Source organism: Dendropsophus ebraccatus, chromosome 4 (genome assembly GCF_027789765.1).
Source record: "Dendropsophus ebraccatus isolate aDenEbr1 chromosome 4, aDenEbr1.pat, whole genome shotgun sequence".
In the NCBI taxonomy this organism is placed as follows: Eukaryota; Metazoa; Chordata; class Amphibia; order Anura; family Hylidae; genus Dendropsophus; species Dendropsophus ebraccatus.
Genome location: NC_091457.1, coordinates 99,018,117 through 99,043,174, shown reverse-complemented (window position 1 = coordinate 99,043,174; position 25,058 = coordinate 99,018,117). Strand labels below are relative to the sequence as shown.

At 43.8% G+C, this 25,058-nt stretch overlaps 1 protein-coding gene across 1 annotated transcript; it reads left to right on the top strand.

Annotated features, from left to right (window-relative positions):
- Positions 1-2,569: 2,569 nt before the first annotated feature.
- Positions 2,570-22,834, top strand: UBA2 (ubiquitin like modifier activating enzyme 2). Its single transcript, XM_069968627.1, has 17 exons — positions 2,570-2,796; positions 4,100-4,183; positions 4,265-4,335; positions 5,284-5,348; positions 7,689-7,789; positions 7,875-7,996; positions 8,510-8,577; positions 8,793-8,914; positions 9,529-9,628; positions 10,653-10,816; positions 11,685-11,778; positions 11,941-12,053; positions 12,619-12,774; positions 15,550-15,646; positions 17,977-18,082; positions 19,156-19,304; positions 22,095-22,834. The coding sequence occupies exons 1-17, from the start codon at positions 2,659-2,661 to the stop codon at positions 22,277-22,279; spliced, it is 1,935 nt and encodes a 644-aa protein (XP_069824728.1). The 5' UTR covers positions 2,570-2,658; the 3' UTR covers positions 22,280-22,834.
- Positions 22,835-25,058: the final 2,224 nt, after the last annotated feature.

The window sequence follows — 25,058 nt, the reverse complement described above, 5'->3', positions numbered from 1 at the left end:
AAAAAAAAGTATTGTTATTAGTAAAAAGCCCCCCTCCCCTAATAAAAGTCTGAATCACCCCCCTTTTGCCGGGTTATAAATAAAAATAAATAACTAATTTAACTAATCACATTCCTCATCTCCCACGGTAAACGGCGTAAGCGCAAAAAAATCCCAAAGTGCAAAATTGCGCATTTTTGGTCGCATCAAATCCAGAATAAATTTAATAAAAAGCGATCAAAAAGTCATATATGCGCAATCAAGGTACCGATAGAAAGAACACATCATGGCGCAAAAAATGACACCTGACACAGCCCCATAGACCAAAGGATAAAAGCGTTATAAGCCTGGGAATAGAGCGATTTTAACGAACATATATTTGTTAACAATGGTTTGAATTTTTTACAAGCCATCAGATAAAAGAAATGTTATACATGTTACATATCGTTGTAATCGTAACGACTTGAGGAACATGCATAACAAGTCAGTTTTACCCCAGGGCGAATGGCGTAAAAACAAATGCCCCCAAATAAAAGAAATGTGTTTTTTTGTTCAATTTCACGACACATTGAATTTTTTTTCTGGTTTCGCAGTGTACTTTATGCAAAAATTTAGCCTGTCATTGCAAAGTACAATTAGTGACGCAAAAAATAAGGGCTCATGTGGGTTTCTAGGTGGAAAAATGCAACTGCTATGGCCTTTTAAGCACAAGGAGGAAAAAACAAAAACGCAAAAACTAAAATTGGCTCCGTCCTTAAGGGGTTAACCTGCCACTGATAGAAACAGTAAAAACTCTCCTACATAATAAACACAGATACTAACCCCCTCAGTGCAGAGCTCCCAACTGGTTCACTGCCACTTTGCAGGGTTTTTAAACATATGTAATTTCTTATTGTGCTGATGTGGTAAAGATGCAGGCTGTAGATCACACTGTCAGTCCTCCTGTAGTTTAGTTTGTAGCTCACACTGTTATCTTGTAAGTCTGGTTATAGATCACACTGTTATCCTGTAGTTTAGGTTGTAGCTCACACTGTTATCTTGTAAGTCTGGTTATAGATCACACTGTTATCCTGTAGTTTAGGTTGTAGATCACACTATCTGTCATCCTGTAGTTCAGGTTGTACCTCACAGTATCTGTCATCCTGTAGTTCAGGTTATATATCACACTGTTATCCTGTAGTTCAGGTTGTACCTCACACTGTTATCCTGTAGTTCTGGTTATATATCACACTGTTATCCTGTAGTTCAGGTTGTACCTCACACTGTTATCCTGTAGTTCTGGTTATAGATCACACTGTTATCCTGTAGTTTAGGTTGTAGATCACACTGTTATCCTGTAGTTCTGGTTATAGATCACACTGTTATCCTGTAGTTTAGGTTGTACCTCACACTATCTGTCATCCTGTAGTTCAGGTGTACCTCACACTATCTGTCATCCTGTAGTTCAGGTTGTACCTCACAGTATCTGTCATCCTGTAGTTCAGGTTGTAGATCACACTATCTGTCATCCTGTAGTTCAGGTTGTACCTCACACTATCCGTCATCCTGTAGTTCAGGTTGTACCTCACAGTATCTGTCATCCTGTAGTTCAGGTTGTACCTCACAGTATCTGTCATCCTATAGTTCAGGTTGTAGATCACACTGTCTGTCATCTTGTAGTTCAGGTTGTACCTCACAGTATCTGTCATCCAGTAGTTCAGGTTGTACCTCACACTATCTGTCATCCTGTAGTTCAGGTTGTACCTCACAGTATCTGTCATCCTGTAGTTCAGGTTGTACCTCACACTATCTGTCATCCTGTAGTTCAGGTTGTACCTCACAGTATCTGTCATCCAGTAGTTAAGGTTGTAGATCACACTGTCTGTCATCTTGTAGTTCAGGTTGTACCTCACAGTATCTGTCATCCAGTAGTTTAGGTTGTACCTCACACTATCTGTCATCCTGTAGTTCAGGTTGTACCTCACACTATCTGTCATCCTGTAGTTCAGGTTGTACCTCACACTATCTGTCATCCTGTAGTTCAGGTTGTACCTCACAGTATCTGTCATCCTGTAGTTCAGGTTGTAGATCACACTGTCTGTCATCCTGTAGTTCAGGTTGTACCTCACAGTATCTGTCATCCAGTAGTTCAGGTTGTACCTCACACTATCTGTCATCCTGTAGTTCAGGTTGTACCTCACACTATCTGTCATCCTGTAGTTCAGGTTGTACCTCACACTGTCTGTCATCTTGTAGTTCAGGTTGTACCTCACAGTATCTGTCATCCTGTAGTTCAGGTTGTACCTCACAGTATCTGTCATCCTGTAGTTCAGGTTGTAGATCACACTGTTATCCTGAAGTTCTGGTTATAGATCACACTGTCATCCTGTAGTTCAGGTTGTACCTCACAGTATCTGTCATCCTGTAGTTCAGGTTGTACCTCACACTATCTGTCATCCTGTAGCAATGATCAGTTGTCACTAGACACCGAGCATTCTGCAGCACGCCCACTGACCACTAGAGGACTCTCGTTAGGTTGTGTGCTGCGCAGCCTCCGGCCGCCAGGGGTCGCAGTCCCAACATTCAGGGACTCGTAGAGTCCTCCAGCCTGTTGGTGTCGCTGTAGAGCGGAGAAGGGTCCGTTCTTGCTGGCCGGCTCTCTGTTGTGTCTCCCGCGCTGTGAGGCGGCGGAGACTGAGGATGGCGGTGACCGGGGCGCTTCGCACTGAGCTGGCGGAGGCGGTGTCCAGCTGTCGAGTGCTGGTGGTCGGGGCCGGAGGAATCGGCTGCGAGTTACTGAAGAATCTTTTGCTCACCGGATTCGCCAACCTAGAAGTGGTGCGGAGCCTGCGGGGGGCACGGGGGACACGTGAGGGGTGGTCGGGGTACGGGGAGGGGACCGGGGCATAAGGAGCCGAGGGAAGGGGGAGGGGTCAGCGGGCGCTGCCGCCATGTGAGAGTCTTACTGCGGCCTCTTTGTTCTCTCATTGTTATCATGTCCTCCACATGTCTTCCATCTCCTGCAGCAGATCGCATCCTAGCCTTCTCTGCAGAGCATCCCAGGGGGGTCTGGTCCCCGCGGAGCATCCCAGGGGGGTCTGGTCCCCGCGGAGCATCCCAGGGGGGTCTGGTCCCCGCGGAGCATCCCAGGGGGGGTCTGGTCCCCGCGGAGCATCCCAGGGGGGTCTGGTCCCCGCGGAGCATCCCAGGGGGGTCTGGTCCCCGCGGAGCATCCCAGGGGGGTCTGGTCCCCGCGGAGCATCCCAGGGGGGTCTGGTCCCCGCGGAGCATCCCAGGGGGGTCTGGTCCCCGCGGAGGATCCCAGGGGGGTCTGGTCCCCGCGGAGCATCCCAGGGGGGTCTGGTCCCCGCGGAGCATCCCAGGGGGGTCTGGTCCCCGCGGAGCATCCCAGGGGGGGTCTGGTCCCCGCGGGAGCATCCCAGGGGGGTCTGGTCCCCGCGGAGCATCCCAGGGGGGTCTGGTCCCCGCGGAGCATCCCAGGGGGGTCTGGTCCCCGCGGAGCATCCCAGGGGGGTCTGGTCCCCGCGGAGCATCCCAGGGGGGTCTGGTCCCCGCGGAGCATCCCAGGGGGGGTCTGGTCCCCGCGGAGCATCCCAGGGGGGTCTGGTCCCCGCGGAGGATCCCAGGGGGGTCTGGTCCCTGCGGAGCATCCCAGGGGGGTCTGGTCCAGCATGGTGCCACAGGTGGACTTACCCCCTTATTCCAACACAGGCCGCATAGATGGGCTAGCTCCTCTGTCCTGGTGCAGGTGCCACAGACAGGCTAGCAATCCCCTCTCCATTATCAGAGCATTAGGGCTCATGCACACTGAGCAAAAGAGCAGATTTTTGTGCGAAAATCCGCCCGTTTAAATTGAGCAAAGCACTTTTCCATTCTTTTCAATGGGTTTTGTGCGGTGCTTTTCACACAGTGTAATTTCCTTCCGTAATTTTTCGTCGCAGACATGTCACTTCTTTGGGTGGATTCCGCTAAAGGAATCCTATGGAAGTCAATGGGGTTTGAATTCTGCTTAAAATTCAGCTCCTATTCTGCCAGAGCAAAATAGAAAAGGAAAGTCCTGCCGTGTGCCCCTCTTTCCTGTGTCCCCTCTATAATATCAGCTATGTTCTTTGTTTTTCAGATTGATCTGGATACAATTGATGTCAGTAACCTCAACCGTCAGTTTCTGTTCCAGAAGAAACATGTTGGGCGATCAAAGGCGCAGGTAACAGCAGCTCTGTCTGTATGGGGGGAATGATCGGCAGACTCTGTGTTTAATGACGACTGCTCATGGTTCTCTCCTCAGGTGGCCAAGGAGAGCGTCCTGCAGTTCTGTCCAGAAGCCAGTATCACCGCTTATCATGACAGCATCATGAAGTAAGCATGAACCTCATATCGCTGCCTTTCCGAAAGCTTCTCCTGAGTAGTGATGTGAATGTTGTGTGTTTACTGGAATCCTCAACCATTATTTCTCACCAGTGTGAACCAAGTCTTTGTATAGACCTTGTACACTTTTTAATAGATGGGATTAACAGATGAGGTGTCCTTTCTCTATGATATCCATATGTTCCAAGGGTACACCACATTAGGCTGTGCCCACACTGTGTCAGTGTCTCCCATAACACTGGCAAATGGAGCTAAACACACTGCTGCACCAACCAACACAAATGAAGTCAGACAGACCCATTGACTTGAATTGTGTCCATTGGATTTTCCACTTGTGTCCATCATTTTCCCATGGGCTTAAAGGGAAACTGACAGCACTCCACCCCTTTTTCTGACAGCAGCTGTATATGAAGACTGCTTCCCACCTCCAGAATGATTGACAGCCTGGGGATGGGGTCTGTTTTGTAGAGGCTGTGCTGGGCGGGTTCAGATTTATTTATTTTTTTAGGAACACGTTATATCACAGAGCAGCATGGAAAGTATATCTGCACTGCTCTTGTGATTGGTAATGTGATATGCATATCTGTGCTGTCAGTTTCCCTTTAACAGGATTTAAAAAAATGGTGCCAAAAAGTCCCATCTAACCCAGTCTGGTATTGGTACAAATGACGGATTGCATCGCAAAAAAAATTGTCATACTATTTCGTAATTGAAAAAATGAAAAAGTTTTATATAGGTCGGAATAGGGGATTCAGGGCCTTGTCTTTTTTTTTTTTTTTTTTAGCTTAATGTAAGTTAAAGATAAATTACAGTATACAAATTGATTGACTGTAATTTTTAGTTTTATTTCAAAACATTATCCCAGGGAGTCATGTGATAAAGCAAGGCTCCAGTGGTATAGTCATAGATCACCTGTTTGTGATTTTCCTTTGTCTGCAGTGCGGAATACGACGTTGAATTCTTCAGGAAATTTACTCTGGTGATGAACGCTTTGGATAACAGAGGTACTGTTTCCCAGGGCTACTCACATTTATATATATATATGTATGTGTATATATATATATATATATATATATATATAACACTTTGGCTAGCCTGGATGGGTTTTATAGAGAGGCCTGAACACACTATGAAACACTGATACATTTCAGCAATAGCTTGCAAGTCCTTCGAAGAAGTGAATTAGATCCTATGAATGACTTTTAATCATTGGTGGTCAGTGTAGTTTCTGTCCCCTGCCGAAATCCATCAGTGATGCAGACCTCCTCTACCCAAAAACACAGGTGTCTCAGCCACAGCCCTTCAAGAAAATCTTGTATTATCTTGGAGTGTCTGAGCCTGAGACACCTGTGTTTATGAAGAGTGGGGGTCTGCATCTGTTCATAGCCTGGCATGGGTACACAGGAAAGACTGGCATTGGTGTTTTTTCCCCAACACGCTTGGAGAGTTGTGCCTCAGTCTTGCACAACTTAATCAGGTGAGGAAATCCACTTTTGGACTCCTGCTGAATTAATTCAATTTCTTGACGATTCTGCATCATGGAGCATGGTCTCTGTTCTCTCTTTCAGCTGTCCAGCACTGAAATTAATGGGCCTTATAATGTTGCTGGAAGGGGGGGGGGAATTGAGGGAATGTTTGGGGCTTCTACACCACCAAGATTGAAATGTGCTTTTCTGCACTGGATCAGCTCCAGAAATGTCATAAGGGCCATGGATTTCAGTGAAGTTGAAGCAGCTGGCACATATTCTCCCCCCCCCCCCCTATTAATATTTACATGTGAAGCTGTAAAGGGGTGTTCAGCTGTTTAACCCTCTCCCTGCTGGCATCAGCGATAAGATCCACTCCTCTCTTGAGGGGGGTAGTGATGCACACATGCAGTGAGGTCGCCAGCGCCACTGAGATAAAGGACAGAGTTTGCATCGCATCTGCATAACTACCCGCAGCACCGTGGCAAGTATCAAAAAGTAAAGCTAAAATAAGGTATATCCCTTGTACAATTATCAGTGTATTAAGGGTGGCCCAAAAGCAAGCCTCCCTTATTCAAGAGGCGCCAGCATATTTTGGGACTTGTTTGGGACTTGATGTCACACTGTTTATTACAGTTGTGACTTGGATGTTAACAAAATAAATTTCATCTGCTTTGCCTTAATTAAATGAAATAACGGTGGGGTCCAAATATTCACTACATGTTTTTCATGTGTACCTTGTACGCAGCGGATTTCATGATGTGAGTTTTGCAGTTGAATCTGTTGTGATACTGCGTACAAATAAAGTCTGTTGTCTTTGGCGCTTCTGCTTGAGTCTCTGTGACTGCCTCCTCAGTCAATCAGCCGACGCTGCCCTGTCCGGTGATTGGCTGAGCGAGCCGCCACTCAGCAGGGAACCCAGAGACTCAAGCAGAAAGGCACCAGGGAAGAGTGGTACGGTAATGATAGTCTGTTTATTATTTTTAATATCACGGCAGCTAAGTAGTTAAACAAGGCTATGGCACTATAATCCGCTGTGATATGCTACGTGTAAAGGCACCCTACCCTACATTTTGGCAGCCCACTACCTATACAGTTGTGTCTGACACATTGAAAAGCAATGTTGGTGCTTTGGTGTGTGCCGTATGTACAAACATTAGATTAGGGCCAAAATGGAGATTTCTAGTCACAGTAGAAACGTTGATAATTTAGTTTTTTGGTGATTAAAAAATTATTAAAGTGTACCTGTCGTTTCAAAAGAATCTGGTGGCGAGGAAAGGCTTCATTTACCTTTCAGGCAGAGCTCATTTACCTTAAGGTAGGCCAGTGTGAAGGGGCCAGCAGTCAGCTAACAAAACCTTTGTTTATCGGCTGATTGAATCTTTTGAACGGCTTTATAAATTATCGGTAGCACATCTCCGTTTCTGAATAGGGGATGTGCAGCCAATAAGGGTATATGCACACTACGGAAATCATGCGGATAACTTGGCTGTGGATTCAGCGACTTGTATCTGCTTCACTCGCTGCCTTTCCCATAGACTCCATAGACATGTCCATTCTTGGGGTGAATTGCAGAATCTGCCTGACCATAGAATGGAGTCTATGCGACCGGCGGAACTTAGAGCCGGGGGAGGCGAGCAACAGAATCCGCGGCAAGTTATCCGCCTAATTTCTGTAGTGTGCATATACCCTACCAATGCATTTAAATGGCCGCACAAACAATCCAAAAAATAATTTTTTTGTCCCAGCTGCACTTTCCAGCAGCCCCTCACTTATCACATACAGAACAGGACGTCTCGGCTTTTGAGCCATTTAGAGTAGTCAGTTTTAGTTAATGCAGTATAATTTTATTACTTTTGTGTCTTCTGTTCATTACAGCTGCACGGAACCATGTGAACAGAATGTGTCTGGCAGCAGACGTCCCCCTAATAGAGAGTGGAACAGCTGGGTACCTGGGGCAGGTGACCGTCATCAAGAAGGTTAGTAGTTTAATCAATCAGTTGCCTCTGAGTGGTTAAATGTAGTGCAGTCATCTTTCATCTTGTGTTTTATCTATGTTGTCAGGGGGTTACCGAGTGCTACGAATGCCAACCCAAACCCACCCAGAAAACCTTCCCTGGTTGCACCATCCGGAATACTCCCTCGGAGCCCATCCATTGCATTGTGTGGGCAAAATACCTGTTCAAGTAAGATGCTATTAGCCTTTGTTCAGTCTATAATAAGTGTAGAATAATGTGTGCTTGGGGCACAGGTGACAGTTTAACATGAGCTGCCACACATCTTGTATGTATTGATGAGAACTAACCATGTGACGGCCCCTACTATCAGCACCAGGTGGCTTTACCAGAAAGCTGCAGTTAATACCTGGTTGCAACCTTAGGCTGTGTTTTTACAGTGTGGTTTTTGCCTCTTTTTTAATAATTTTTCTGAAATTGCAGCAGAAAATGGTGTTATTTTACAGCGATTCATGCAAAGGACAGTAAAAAGCATTGTTTTGCTGTGATTTGCCTAATTGTAAAATGGCACGTATTTTTTCAGCATTTATGGAAAAATCACAGGAAAAATGAATCAAAACCACCCAGTTTGAAATGGTTAAACTGATTGAACAGCATTGATCTATGTGATAAGTGATCTCATTGCTATCTTTGTTTTTTACTTTCATCATTCAGTATCCTGAACCCCTTTTTTCCTCTTTGCAGCCAGTTATTCGGGGAGGAAGATGCAGATCAGGAGGTCTCCCCAGACACAGCTGACCCAGAGGCTTCCTGTGAGTAGAACACTGTGTCCAGTCTTGAAGGTGTCGGCCTCTGTTCTTTATGTAAATGACTAAACAGGGTGACATTGGTATACCATTATGGTTACATGTGCCCCAATAAGTGGCCAACCCCTCTAAATTCCATTATATGCCATATATCAGTGGTTGTGGACTTGTCTAAGCTGCCATGACTCTGATTTCTTATAGCTCTGATGCTTTTCTTTCAGGGGAGCCCACAGAAGCTGCACAAAGGGCCAATGCCTCCAATGAGGACGGGGACATCAAACGAGTGTCTACCAAGCAGTGGGCGAAGTCCACAGGCTATGATCCAGTCAAGCTATTTAACAAGGTAATTGGTGCCCATTATGTCAGGTCATACCCTAAGGGCCCTATTCCACCGGACGATTATCTTTAATCGTTCGAATCTAAGCGATAATCGTTCGTTTGAATAGCAATTAACGACTAACGACCGAACGAGAAATCGTTGATCGTTCAACAAGACCTGGACCTATTTTTATCGTTGCTCGTTCGCAAATCATTCACGTTGAATAAGACGTCGTTCGCAGTAGTGACGAACGCAAATAGCGGCAAGACGACCGCAATAACGATCATAAGTAACAATTATCTTTCCATGTAAATGGGTGAACGATTTCAGGACTTTCATAATAGCGGTCGTTTGGATCGTTTATCGTTAACGATTATGCGCACGATAATCGTCCAGTGGAATAGGGCCCTAAAGCATGGGTCTCCAAACTGCGGCCCTCCAGCTGTTGCAAAACCACAATTCCCATCATGCCCAGACAGCTAAAGCTTTGGATTTGGCTGTCCAGGCGTGATGGGAAATGTAGTATTGCAACAGCTGAAGGGCCGCAGTTTAGGAGACCCATGCCCTAAGGTGTACTAACATTATTATGAGGTGCAGGGATTCAACATTGTGATGATCTAATGACTTCTTTCTTGCAGCTTTTTAAAGATGACATCCGTTATCTCCTGACTATGGACAAACTGTGGAGAAAGAGGAAGCCCCCGGTTCCCCTGGACTGGTCTGGCCTGCAGAACAGTGGTAATTCCCACGCATTATACCTAACTTACCCATAACAGGTGTGACCTTTGGAGACTGTCAGTATTCTCTCCTGCTGGGTTCTTAAAGGACAAGTGCCATGAAAAACTTTTTCCCAGTAATTGAAGCACATTACAAAGTTATATAACTCTGTAATATGCTTCAATCACCTATCTGCCTCCCTTCCCTGTCTTTTCCTCCCTCCACCCCCCACCAGGAAGTGTAAGAAACTCACACAGACCTGATTACTGTCGTCACCGTCACCAAACTCTTCTCTCAGCTCCTTCTCCTGTTACAGCAGCCCCCCCCTCCCCTGCCTTGTCAGGTGACTCAGCTTGCTCAGCTCCCATTGGCTGAACAACTGCAAGCCATCACTTAGACTGGGGAGGGGGGCTGCTGTAACAGGACCTAGAGCAGCCCTCCTGCTGATGACTCATCCTCACAAGAAGGAGCTGCCTGGTGACGGTGACGACAGTAATTAGGTCTTTGTGAGTCAGGACACTTCCTGGTGGGGGGTGGAGGGGGGAAAAGACAGGGAAGGGAGGCAGATAGGTGATTGAAGCATATTACAGAGTTATATAACTTTGTAATGTGCTTCAATTACTGGGAAAAAGTTTTTCATGGCACTTTTCCTTTAAAAGTTGGCCATACACACGAGAATTCGATCAACCAATGTGAAGAATCATTTGTACAAATGTTTCCACCAGCAGCATGCCAGACAAAACTGGCATTTACGGTTTGTTTGAATTTTCAGAAAGTGAGCTTTTGCAAGGAAGAGGCAAATTATTGGCTGATCAAGCCATACTCTTGTTTTTTCACTTGACCATAGCCACAAATAAAATCTAACTCAGCCTGTTCCAATTTTGCCAAACATTAGTTTGCTTTTAGTCATTGCAAATGCAAACGATCGTCAACCAAAATTGGCCATGTGGTCCAACCTTTATCTCATATGTATGGCCAGTTTACCCATCAGATTACTCAGGGATGTTAAAAGGTTACATATTTATTATTTGTTTCCCTTATGTAGAAAAAGATCCTGCAGAACAGAAGAATGCATCCTCGGTGGTCGGCTTGAAGGATCAGCAGGTTCTGGATGTCGCAGGCTATGCCAAGTTGTTTTCTCATAGTGTTGAGACTTTAAGGGAACAGTTATCTAAAAAGGGAGATGGTGCTGAACTGGTGTGGGACAAGGTTAGTCTGTCTCTTTAGAGAGGAAAGGGGCTTTGGTTGCTAAAGGCCCACATCTATGTAATAGAAAAGTCAGCTGAACTCTTATCTAATGTGTATGGGGTGGGTGCTGTTCAATCTCCCACAGTAGATGTCAGTAGACAGAAGAGTCAGACACTCAATTTACATTTGTTATTATTAATTATTATTATTAAATATATATATATATATTTATTTATTTTGTTATGCTTTTTAACAAAGCTATACTTACTTGTATCCTGTTCCAGTCTCCTGAATGCAGCTTTTTAGTCTTGTGCTGGTTGAAAATGTAAAGAAAGGGCAGGTGATGTGTACTGGCCGGGACTTTATGTGCTTAGTCTTTTTTTTTTTTCACAGTTTTATAACTGTGCCCATTTAATATTAGCATATGATCTTCAGACTTATCGCTTATACCTGTTTCAAGTAGACAGTAGTGGACGAGTCGTGCTCCGTCATCATTCACACACTCTGTATGTAATACTCTCTGCTACGCATTATACATTTCTGACCGGATGGCACTATCCAATTTAACTTGGTTACATTAGGGAGAGTTAGCAAGCTGTCCTATAGTAAGGTTCTTTTTGTTTTAAAGACAGTTTGATAATTTTTTTTTTTTGGACAAATTATTAATAAATGATAAGGAGTACATCCCTTTTTCCACATTTCATAGCATGTGGCTATCTGGTATAATAGCCTTTTATTGTATGCAACCTGACCAGACATAGGGGGCTAAATTCTGGCTATTGAGGCATTTTGGTGATGAGAGAAATATATCTTACAGATCTTTAATGTGTGTGTAGCCTCTATAGGTAATTTTCTTGTCATTTAATAATTGGTATTCTTTCTCTTATAGGACGACCCCCCAGCAATGGACTTTGTGACAGCTGCTGCTAACATCAGGATGTACATCTTCAGTATGAACATGAAGAGCCGGTTTGATATTAAATGTAAGCCCATGTGCATGCTCCTTACCTTCTGGCTGCTGTGAGACGGCAGTTCACATGCAGCCAGGACATGCTAGTATTTTCCTAGAAGCTGGAAAGCCCCAGGTTGCAGCCCTGTGCTTTGCTGTTATAAATAGGAGTATAAAGTATGTATCTTGTTTACAGCCATGGCCGGGAACATCATTCCAGCAATTGCCACAACCAACGCAGTCATATCTGGGCTCATTGTGCTGGAGGGACTGAAGATTTTATCTGGAAACCTAGAACAGTGTAGAACGGTGTGTAACTTCATAATTCTTCCTTCCTTTTTTTTTTTTTAAACTAATGTTATTATTAAAGGAGAGGTCCAGCAAAATTTTTATTAAAGTATTATATTGCCCCCCCCCCCCCCAAAGAAAAAAAAAGTTATACAAATCACTTATTTACTTTTATTACAGGAAATGCTTATAAAGTGCTTTTTTTCCCTGCACTTACTACTGCATCAAGGCTTCACTTCCTGGATAAAATGGTGATGTCACGACCTGACTCCCAGAGCTGTACGGGCTGTGGCTGCTGGAGAGGATGATGGCAGAGGGGCACTGGAGGGACACTGAGCATCCTCTCCAGCAGCCACATCCCGCACAGCTCTGGGGGTTGGGGCGTGACCTCACCATTTTATCCAGGAAGTGAAGCCTTGATGCCGTAGTAAGTGCAGGAAAAAAGTGCTTTATGTGCATTTCCCATAATAAGTGTATATTGGGGATTTGTATAACTTTTGGGGGGCAATACAATACTGTAATAAAAATTTTCACTGGACTTCTTTAATTCTGAAAAATGTGAACCTGTCTCTTCTCTCCTCCTTAGGTGTTTTTAAACAAGCAGCCCAACCCCCGCAAAAAACTGCTGGTTCCCTGTGTGCTGGACCCACCAAATCCTAACTGCTATGTGTGCGCTAGCCGTCCTGAAGTAACCGTCAAATTAAATGTTCACAAAGTGACTGTGCAAACTTTACAGGACAAGGTTTGTAAACAGCAAGAGGAGTTATGAGCTCTTTCCAGCTTTTTTTTTTCTCACTACCTGATTCATGACACTGTAACCACCCTCTCTTCTTTTAAGTGAGAATGGCAAATCAGCAAGGTTTAAAATCTTGCGTTTAACCCCTTAGTGACTGCTATGAAAGGGGCCTTATTCTGACCCATAAGCCTTTTTGCCGTGGGCCCAAGTAAGGTGCTGCAGGGATTTCGCTGTAATTACCTGGAGCAGAGAAACCCCTGCACCAGGTAATTTAACCTGGTACATGCAGTATGTATCCAGCCAGTGTCTCTTTCTCCCATCAGCATTCAAATGTTAATACAATATAATAAAAAGTCCCCCCCCCCCCCAGCTAAATAATAAAATTACAAATTTTCTCCATACAAAATGAATTGTTACATAAAACAAAAACAACTGTTATTGCCACATTTGTAACGACCGAACGACTGTAAACGCTCTAAAAGAGAACATTCTAATTGCTATATTTTGTCAATCTGTCTTTGAAAAAAAAAGATGAAAAAATCATATATAATAAAAAAATGCTATCGATAAAAACTATACATTTCACTGTAAAAAAAAAAAAAAAAAATGCCCAGCCAAGAGAAAATTAAAGGGAATCTGTCAGCTCCCGGGCACTACCTAAGGTGCTGACAGTGTGCTGTAGCTGGCAGTCCCCTAGTGAGCATGGTGCCTTGTTGGTAATTTTCCGTGCAGCGGATTATGTACAATCTTATGTCTCCTACTGTCACAGAGCAGTTGTTCGTGCCACACTTGTCATGCATCCTCCTCCCTCTTCATGAATAATCAATGCTGCCCGGCCTCCTGCTTGCTCAGCTGATTGCAGATCAGTCCTCTAGGCAGTTTATATCTAAAAGAATCTTTCCTCCCTAATGTGTTGGAGCTGTGGTCTAGGGGTAACTCGCTTGTCTAGAGACCTAAAAGCAGTTCATTCTCTGGTTCGAATCCCCTGGTGGAAATTAAATACATGTCTTTTTTTTTTCTCATTATTGTATCATTTTTAAGGCTATGTTCACACATAGTATTTTTGCTCAGTATTTTGCAGCCAACACCAGGAGTGGATTGAGAGCACAGAAAGGCTATGTTTTCATTTAATGGCAAATATCGGACCTTGTTTTAAAAAAAACAGTATTTATTTGCCATTAAATGACAGCCATCAACTCAATTTTAACAGTGTGTGAACATAGCCTTTCAGTGTTTTCAATCCACTGATTGAAATACTGAGCAAAAATATTGTGTGTGTGAACATTGCCTTAAAAATGATACAATAATGAGGAGAAAAAAAAATTATTTAATTTCCATCAGGGGATTCGAACCAGAGAATGAACTGCTGTCAGGTCTCTAGACAGGTGAGTTACCCCTAGACCACAGCTCCAACACATTACAGAGGAAAGATTCTTTCAGAGATAACCTGCCTACAGAGGATTGATCTGCAATCTAACAGCTGAGCGAGCAGGAGGTCGGGCAGCATTGATTATTCATGAAGAGGGAGGAGGATGCATGACTAGTCTGGCACAAACAACTGCTCTGTGACAGTAGGAGACATAAGATTGTACATAATCCTCTGCACGGAAAATTACCAAAAAGGCACCATGCTCACTGGGGGACTGCCAGCTACAGCACACTGCCAGCACCTTAGGTAGTGCCCGAGAGCTGACGGATTCCCTTTAATAAACCTACAGTTTTTTTTTTATTTTGAAGGACAATTGTTTCTATTGTGCCAAATTAATAACAAAACTATTTAGATTTAATATCGCTTTAATTGTAGCGACCCAGGGAATATATTTTCACAGCATGCTATCTAGCGTAACTATAATTTACGGAAAAAATAGCATGTTTTTACAGTACTCCCACCCAAAAAAAATGTTTAAAAATTGCATGAATGGCGCCATGAAAAAGTCACATTTATCCTGCAAAAAACAAGCCCTCATGGCCATGTTGACGAAAAATTAGAACGAAGAATATTTCTTGGTCACGAAGGATTTATTAATCCTTTTACGTCACCAATCCGTATATATACATTCCTACTGCACATACCCCGTACAGTAGGAATGTATATATATGTTCCTGACTGATGTGTGTGAAGAGCGGTCCCACACACATCAGTGTGTCCGGGGCTGAGAGGCAGCTGCGATACTGCAGCTGCCTCTTATTAACCCCTTAAACGCTGCCCATTACCCCCTTGCCCATTATAAAACACAAAATATTTTAAAAAAATAAATATATTACATATCGTAGCGTGCAGAATTGTCCGATCTGTTAAAATATAACATTATTGTTCCCGCACGGTGAATGGCGTAAACTTTAAAAAAAAAAAAAAACACCAGTATTGCTGATTTTTTAAAATTATATATCAGAAAAAAAATTAATAAAAAGCGATCAAAATTTTTCTTACACCAATATGATATTAATAAAAGCTAGAGATCATGGCGCAAAAAATGACCAGCCCTGTAGGTGGAAAAATAAAAGCTCTATGGCTCTTAGAAGGCGGGGAGGAACATTGTATTAATTTGACCTGGACATCCCTGCATCAATGGGCTCTGTCTTAAATGGGTTAATGTCTTGAAAATGAGTGGAAAAAAGTAATTTTTTTTCACAAATTAGCAATTGTGTATTTACAGTACATACATTCTGATGCTGAGTTACAGCCTCCACAGCTGCTTTTACTGTTTGAGTCCATGTGCACATATGTTACATTACTATCCTTTATTGATCCTTAGTTAATTGATATTTTATATCTGCCAGATAATAAAAGAGAAGTTTGGCATGGTGGCTCCAGATGTCCAGATTGAAGATGGTAAAGGCACAATCCTGATCTCCTCTGAGGCAGGAGAGACAGAAGGTAAGTGATTTAGTGGTGTGTGGTATGGTCCTGCAGTCAGATGCCGGTAGAAGAGGAAGAGTTCAGAGACCACAGTATGCGTTGTTCTTGGCAACTTTGGAGGCAAAACTGGGAGAGGAATCACAATCTAGACTCTTTCCAATGTGGGTTTATTTTATGGGGGGGGGGGGGGGTTTCAAATAATTTTGAGCAATAAAAAAAGTTTTTAGCGTTTTCACTTTTGATAATGTTTGCACCAGTAGAGGTCGCTTCTATACCGGTGTTTATTCCTCAGCATAGTCTTTTTCCTGGTACATTATAATGAGTGTAATTATTAAATGGACACTCTTTTAGCATATTTTTACTTTTCAAGAGTTTTATTGGTTTTAACAACAAAGGTGTAAAACATTGCATTGGTTGTAAAGTTGCGCAACCCACTGGAAATAGAACAAATATTATACATCTCTAAAGGACCCTGATAATAAAAGGCTCAAGAAATAGAATCAAATCTAGACAGGATAATATTACGGATAACAAGGAGAAGGGACACAAGAGGATCTGACAGACAAGACATACTAGGGATGGGGGGAAACAAAACTAGGGCATAGAAAGCTGCCCGGCAATTAGAACAAGTCCCATAACAAAGATTATGAGGTAGTGCCTAAATTGGTCAGCCAAGGTTGCTAGGTGGCATCAACTTTTTCCTGGGAGTCCAGGAGGCGGCTGGTAAGCCTATCATTAGCCATAATCCAGTTGAGTATGCTTCTATCTAATTCCAGTGGAATACTGGAGGTTTTCCAGCTTTGTAAGATTGCCAATTTGGCTGCTAGGAATATGAAATGTATGAGGTGTTTAGACCCCCTGGGTGCCTCTGGGATAGATGCATTAAGGAGCGCCTGCGTGAACTGCCTATAGCAACCAGTGACAGCTCAGCTTTAATTTTACTAGGTTTGTAAACTACACTGATTGGTTGCTCTGGGCAGTTTTACAGCCTTTATTCAAGGCTGTTCTTATTTTGCAGGTCAGTACGATTGCGGCATCTATTTTACAGTATATGTTTGTGCATTGCCATATTCTGAGCATCATGTTTTTTTTTTTTTTTTTTACTAACAGACTCATGAGTTTGTTTGTTTTTTTGAGGGATGAGTTGACGTGTTTAGTGATACGATTTTGGGGTACACGTAATCACTTATTATTTTATTTGTACAGAGGGGTTTGCAAACTTTTTATTCATATATTAATAGGGGGCAAGGGGAATTGTGTGTTTTTTTTCTTTCTTATTTCCTTTTACGCCCATGCCATCCTGTGGACATAACTGTTCCCCCACTTGCAGGAATGGCCTTCTGAAAAGGACATACAGTTAATCACATATGTAAGAAAGGGTTAATATTTTCAAGCACCCTTCTTCATTACTCCTGATGTTTTTTGGCATCACCCACTCGCTAAATAGTATTGCACATGGGCCTATGTGTCCCTGATCCCCCAACTTCATGTAGACTACATAATGTAGCACAATTTGTTGTGTGTGAATGCTGTCACTCCCTAACAAAACAGTATTCTTTTTACTGATATCTTATCATGCCACTGTGGGAGGTCTGTCTGCTGGGGTTGAGTGAATAGTGGTAGTAGCCTGTAGGGAGTCAACTGGTACAACAGCACAATCCTGGCTATAGAAAACAAAGCATTAGTCACCTGCATGTCTTGTACCTTACGTTACTATGGAATAATCTGTGGCTAATAAACATGCTCATTATTTGCCACCTGCTTTTGTAGAATACGGATATTTTTTGGATCTCTTTACACATTGTTTTATTTTCACTCAAAATGATGGTTGTATTTCGTGTTTATTTTACTATGTATGAACATAGCTTTACTCACTTACCTTTTTATCTTTTATGTTTTTTGTGCACTTAATAGCCCCTGCATTTTTAATGAATATTGAGTTTTGAAAAAAATTCTTACAAGTGTCCCTTTTAAAGGAGAAGTCCACGGTCCATCATTTTTTGAAAGTGGCTGAACATAACAGGCATTTACCTTCTTGGCTTCAGTATTGGAGTCCGCTGTCCTCCGCTCTGGTTCCCGGTCCCTCGGTTGGTCCTAGTCTAAGCGGGGACCCGGGATGTGATGTGTCAGGCCTGCTCAGCCAGCCAGCAAATGTAGCGACATCCCGCCCTGGACTTCTCCTTTAAATATACAATCCCTCATGCTGTGAGTTTACAGAACTGCTCTTAAACAATTAATATATGTGCTCTTTCTGTCTGAACAACCAATAAACTGCCCTGACCTTGATTTTTTTTATTTATTTTTTTATCTCCCCTCTTTGCACTTATCTTGCTATTGCTTCTTTTCAGCAAACAACAACCGGAAGTTGTCAGACTTTGGCATCAGGAATGGCACCAGGCTCCAGGCGGATGACTTTTTGCAGGACTACACTTTGCTGATTAATGTATTACAGAGGTAAGCAGCTGTCTGTATAGGTGTCATAGGTCACTGAGGAGGCTTCATTACTGACACAAGGACTGCTACATGGGACTCCTGTTTTGGGCACAGCTTCCTAACATGGTATAGTTATGAGTAGCTGCCCCTGTGAACCTTCTGTATGAATAGCTCTTAGTTCCTATTTTCTGGACATCCATAACAGTTATTGTGACCTCTTTAAAGGGTACTCAAGCAAAAAAAAACAAAAAAAAAAACTTTCAAATCAACTGTTGCAAGAGATTTGTAATTTACTTTTAGGGTAGCTTCACTCACACCGTATTGCAGCGGATTTTCTGCTGTGGATCCGCAGCAGATTTGGTCTGACCTGAACACCGCAAATCTGCTCCATAAAATCTTCTGTGGATCCTCTACGTGTGAATGCACCCTTAGGGTAGGGAATTTTCATTTCACTGCCAGTATATGACCCAGTCTCCTTAACCCCCCACAGCATACATCACCTGCTCTGCGCCACGGCTGCATGTGAGGCTCCTGTCAGTCTCCATCAGCCAATCAGTGCACAGGCGGTGCCGAGCAGGTAATGTATGCTGCGGGGGGTTAAGGGGACCGGGTCATATACTGGCAGCGGAATGGAAATTCCTCTACGGGTATGTGACCCATTCAACTTCACTGTACTAGGAATCACAGTGGACTTCGCTGCAAACTCGCAGCGTGAAATCCGCTGCGAATCCGGTACGTGTGAAGCTACCCGTATTAAAAAAAAAATCTCAAGTCTTTCAATACTTCTCAGCTGTTGTATGTCCTGCAGGAAGTGGTGTATTCTTCCCAGTCTGGAGAGCTGGAGAGGATTTTTATGGTGATTTGCTACTGCTCTCCACAGTTCCTGTCATGGACAGAGGTGGAAGCAGAGAGCATTGTGTCAGACTGCAAAGATGCTGAAAGACTGGAGATTTTTTTTAATAGAAGTAAATTACAAATCTTTGGCATCTTCTGACACCAGTTGATTTAAGAGTAAAACATTTTCACTGGAGTACCCCTCTAAAGTTGCACCTTTTTGGTTCTCCATGTTGACCTTTCCGTGTTAAACTTTTTAGTGAAAACTTGGAGAAGGATGTGGAGTTTGAGGTTGTCGGAGATGCTCCAGAAAAAGCTCCTCAGAAACCAGTAGAAGGTAGCATAGAAGAAAGTGGTAAAAGTATTACCAATGGCAGCGACGATGGAGCACAGCCATCAACATCCACAGGTACAAAAGAGTTTTTTGCACACAGATCTCTCAGAAAGCTGCATCCTCAGTCTTATCTCTGTTATTTCTCACTCTTAAAGCAAACCTGTACTTTCAAAAGCCTAGTTTTGTTACAGTAACTCTTCAGAGTAGTGGCTAGGTGATTTTGGTGCACTCATGGCTGTTGAGTCCCTTAGGCTGCATTCCCACGTTCCGTGATCCAAACGGATCATGGACGTGGAATGCATGTACTGGAGCCCCCCCGCGCCCGGACAGCATCTGTAATTAGATGCTGGGAGCGGGGAGACTGTATTCATAAGCGCCGCGCTGTAGTAACAGTATTGCGCGGCTGATTCATTACAGCTTATCAATACAGTCTCCCCCGCTTTCAGCATCTAATTACAGATGCTGTCCGGGCGCGGGGGGGGGGGGGGGCTCCAGTACATGCATTCCACGTCCGTGATCCGTCAGGATCACGGAACGTGGGAATGCAGCCTAAGAGTCCCCTCTGTGGTGCACAGCTATGTCTCATTTTCTCCATTTCAGGAGGAGGGCTGGGCTGTTTACCAGTAGTACTTACACCTGGACTTCTTTCACTTATTTCTCTTGATACTCACAGGATAGCTTCTACTCCTTTCTGCTATGCCACTGACATATTGCAGAAGAAAGTGCCCTTAACTTAACCAGCTAGCCACTGTGCTGGAGGATACATTACAGAACACTATTGTACAATGCATGTGCTATGTGGGAGGGGGCTATTAATGCACAGGGTTTCCGTGGTGCTTTTTGAGCAAAAAGGAAACAGCAAACTACTGGAAGGGGTTGGGAGGATTACAGCAAGGAAATGGTTTCATCACACAAGTCGCCCTGGGTTGCTTTTGATAAGCTACACAAGGGTCAGCTGGCAGGCATTTGCACATTCACTGAAAGTGAGACCCCTAGTGGCTAAAACTTAACACATTTTAGTGGTAGGAAAGCAACAGAGAGCACTGTGTCAAACAGGAAAGAAAACTCCACTTCCTGTACAGCAAATAGCAGCTAAAAGTAGGGTGGGTATGTGTGGAAACAGTCAGTAGGCAATAAAGGACCTTTTACACAAGCTGATGGACTCAAGATGATGATTGCCGATCCTTGTGATCAGCACTTGTTTATAGAGCCTTTAGATGCCAAGACTAGTTTAGCAGCTGAGCTGCACAAACAAGCACTCCTGTGGCCATAAAAGTCATCCCTATTGCCTGCACATCCCTGTTTACACAGGGAGATTTGTGGCCAATAGCGATGATTACATTAGCTGCAGAAATGCTGGCCCTTTTACACGAACCAGTTCGCAAGATTAAAGGAGAAAACCGGCAAAAATTATTTTTTGATGTGTTATTACAAATTTCTAATGTACATTAATTATGGGAAATGCACATATAGGGCTATTTCCCTTAATTTAGTAGATCATGGAGTGTTAGAATTCTCTCAGAAACAGTGACGTCACGATGAACGGTGTAATTCCTATGGAGTGTCCAGCAGGGGGCGCACTATATGTAGAAGTCTGTGGGACTTTATTGTGTCTATGTAAAGTAATGTAATGTAGTGTACAGTGTGCTTTATTGAATGAATACATCTATGGAATACATTTATGCAATACTTTGGGGAGCACGTCACTGTGCATCTACTTCCCCCCCTGCCTCCCTGCTCGGTGGTGCTGCTGCCACATATACACAGTACTATTCCCCCATCATCTGCTCATAGTATGAGCAGATGATGGGGTAATAGTACCAGGGCCGGTCTCCATCATTGGTACGCTCCGCCGCCGCCGCCGCATTGGACTGGACTTTATACACTGAACTACTGCTCCCATCATCTGCTCATAATATAAGCAGGTGATGGGAGTAGTAGCTGGGTTATCGCTATCACTTGCCTGATGGCGCCGGGCGCAGGGGGGAGCCGCTCATTACAGTGCAGCCATCATGCACCCTCTGCTCCCCCTTCCTCCTTCTTCCAGGGTCCGGCAAACTTCCCCCTATCCCACGGCTGACTCCCCACCTGGCCGCCACTCTCGCATACCGGCTCCCGGTACTATGAGCAGATGATGGGGGAATAGTACTGTGTATATGTGGCGGCAGCAGCACCGAGCAGGGAGAGAGGGGGGAGGTAGATGCACCAGGACAACTCTCCCTCCCTGCTCGTTGCCCTCCTAATGTACTGATTGAATACATTTATGCAATTCTTTGTGGAGCAAGGACCCTTGCACCCCAAAGTATTCCATAGATGTATTCATTTAATAAAGCGCACTGTACACTACATTACTTTACATAGACACTCATAGAAACAATAAAGTCCCATAGACTTCTATATATATAGTGCGCCCCCTGCTGGACACTCCATAGGAATTACACCGTTCGTCGTGACGTCACTGTTTCTGAGAGAATTCTAACACTCCATGATCTACTAAATTAAGGGAAATAGCAGTATATGTGCATTTCCCATAATTAATGTACATTAGAAATTTGTCTAACTTTCCATAAGTAATAACATATCAAAAAATTATTTTGGCCGGACTTCTCCTTTAAGTGTTCATGTAAAAGGACCCTTAGTATTGTGAGCCGGGCCACAATGTTTTTTAATGAAAATTCAGGTGGTTGCAGCTCCCACTGTTGAGGTAGTGCTGTAAATCACTGTAGTGTGTGGAAGGAGGAAGGCCACGTGTAAGGTTTCGCTGTAGCCTTCTCATGGAGTCAGCTATGAAACCTTCAGCATCTTGTGGAGATTTTGCAGTGACGCTGTAATGTTTTTTTTTTTTTTTTTACTTTATCTCCAAAGCTCAAGAAAAAGATGACGTGTTAATCGTGGACTCTGATGAGGAAAGTCCATCCGGCAGTGCTGATGTCAACATGGAGACTGTGACGCTCAAGAGGAAGCTGTCTGAGGAAGAGGTTGTGAGCAACAAAAGGAAGCGTTTGGAGCCACCAGCAGAGCAGGATGATGACATCATTGCCTTGGACTGAGGAGTCTGCAAAGACCTGACAACTGTTTTTTTTTTATTTTTTTTTTTATAGTTCTTGTCATGTGATATTTTAGGGTGTGTTAAATATCTGCAGCTAGAACCGCCACATAACACTGCCCCCCCCCCCCCCCACATTTAGGAGATTGAAAGCCATGTTTATTTTTGGTCATCCCTCTATTCTGGGGGCTCAGACCCTCATGTAGGGTGCACCATCTCTGTATTTATGTCCTTATGGTTACATATGTTTGTAGAATGTTACAGAATGGTTCTAGTGCATCATGTTTATCACACCCTATTGCATAGTTGGTGACTGTTTTCTACCAAGTGCCACATCAGACGTCCACTCCATCCTGCAGGGGGCGCTAACATGCAGCGATGGTGTCAGTGACGGCAGACAGTGCATTACTGTACAGCAGCTCTTTGCTGATGCTGCCTAGTACTGTCATTTCTATCCTCCACCTGTGTGCATTGTTGCAGATTATTTATATTTGATGTTTTGTAAAACTGCAGCTTCCTCCCTGTACTTCTGAAAGGACCAAATAAACGCCATCTTGTATCTGTGTGTAGTGTCTGTCACCAGGGCGCTCTACACTGCACCTCAACCTCTACGGAAAAAGATGACCTCAAAAGTCACCAGGGCATCCATATAAATGGAAATCACAGGATCGATAGACACGTGAATGTGCAAAACCTCTAAAAATGTGAGCGCCACGCACTTACCTGCCTTGGCATGCTGTCAGTAGGGTATTTAAGGGGTACTCCAGCCAAACACTAACCCAGACGCAAGCATTTTTACAAGAAATACAACACTGCAGTCAGAGGGTCACAGGATGTCATTAATGTAATTCAATGCTAATGCAGTGTTGTATAGGTTTGGGTTCTGGGTTAAATAAAGTGTTTGGCCAGAGTACCACTTTAATGGTTGTCTGAGGAGTGCTGAATGCACTTGGGTGTTGGCAGCTCCTTTTGATAACGATATCCCAGATATGCTTGCCTGGCGTGTGTGTTGGGGTAATCAAATTAGGGAATCTGATAAGCTGATTGAAAAGATGGGTTTTGAGGGCACGTTTGAAGCTTTGGGTATTGGAGTTGAGTCTAAGGGTACTATTACACAAAGCGATTTTTAGACGATTAACAATAGACAAACTCAGACAACCGCTATGGCGAACGACCTGAAATCGTTCACCCAATTACACGGAACGATGATCGTTACTTATGATCGTTATTGCGTTTGTCCTGTTGTTGCTACTGCATTCACCACTTCTGCAAACGACGTCTTATTACATGCGAACGATTTGCAAACGATCAACGATAAAAATAGGTCCAAACTCTATTAAACGACCAACGATTTTTCGTTGGTCGTTTAATCGTCTGCTATTACACTAAATGATTATCGTTCAAATCCTAACGATTTTTCGAACGATAATCGTTCCGTGTAATATCACCCTAACCATCTTGGCTAATGCATTCCATACAACTGGTGCAGCTCGGGTAAAATCCTGGAGACGGGAGTGAGAGGTGCGGATTAAGGAGGATGTTAGGTGTAGGTTATTAGCGGAGTGTAAAGCATGGGTAGGATGGTAGACAGATGAGGGAGATGGAGGGAGGTGCATCACTGTGGAGAGCTTTGTGGGTGAGCAGGAGTTTATATTGTATCCTGTGTTTAATAGGGAGTCAGTGTAGTGACTGGCACGGGGGGAGGCATCTGTATAGCGGCTGGACAGGGAGATGAGCCTGGCTGCGGCATTAAGAAAAGACTTGGGGGAGAGTTTAGAGGAAAGAAGGCAGATTAGTAGGGAATTGCAGTAGTCTAGACGGGAATGATTTTGAGTAACTGAGAGTTTGAGCAGATTGGACAGTAAGGAAGGGACGGATTTTTTAGATGCAGATTACAGGAACGTGAAAGATTGAATATGAGGAGTGAAGCACAGATCAGAGTCAAACATAAGCCTGTGTAGGAGTTATGTTGCACCACATATAGAGATGGAAATGTCAGGTGGAGGTGGTCAGCAGAGGGAGGAAATATAAGAAACTTAATTTTAACAAGATTGAGTTTTAGGAACAGGGAGGATATAGCGTTAGAGATGGTGATATCACAAGAGGAGGAATAGAGCTAGGTATCATCAGCATAGAGATGGTACTAAAAACCAAACTTGCTGATGATTTGTCCAAGGGGTAAAGTGAGAAAAGGAGAGGGCCCAGGACTGATCCCTGGGGAACCCCAACTGTAAGAGGAAGAGAAGATTAGGTAGAGCCGGCAAATGATACAATAAAGGAGCGGTCAGAGTGCTAGGAGGAAAACCAGGAAAGAGACGAGTCCATAAGGCCAATAGAGCGGAGCGTGGAGAGGATAAACTGGTGGTCTACAGCTGCAGATAGATCCAGGGGAATAAGCAGAGAGTGGACGCCTTTAGATTTGGCGGTGAAGAGATCATTAGAGACTTTAGTAAGGGCAGTTTCTGTAGAATGGAGAGGACGGAAACCAGACTAAAGACCAATTTTCCTATAATTGCATCTGAGATAGAAGAGGGGCTTGCTGAAGAGCATAGACCTTTATTCCATCCTCCATTGCTGTCTTGCTCTGCACCATTATAGCCTTTGAGAGCAGTGGCATGAGCTCAATGGAAACCCTGGAGCTGGATGTCTGGCTCATAGCCCTCTGATCGTGTAGACACTTTGCCCTGAGCTTGGACATGTAGGGGGAGATTTATCAAGCATGGTGTAAAGTGAAACTGGCTTGGTTGCTAGGGGCTAGGGGGGTTTCACTTTACACCATGTTT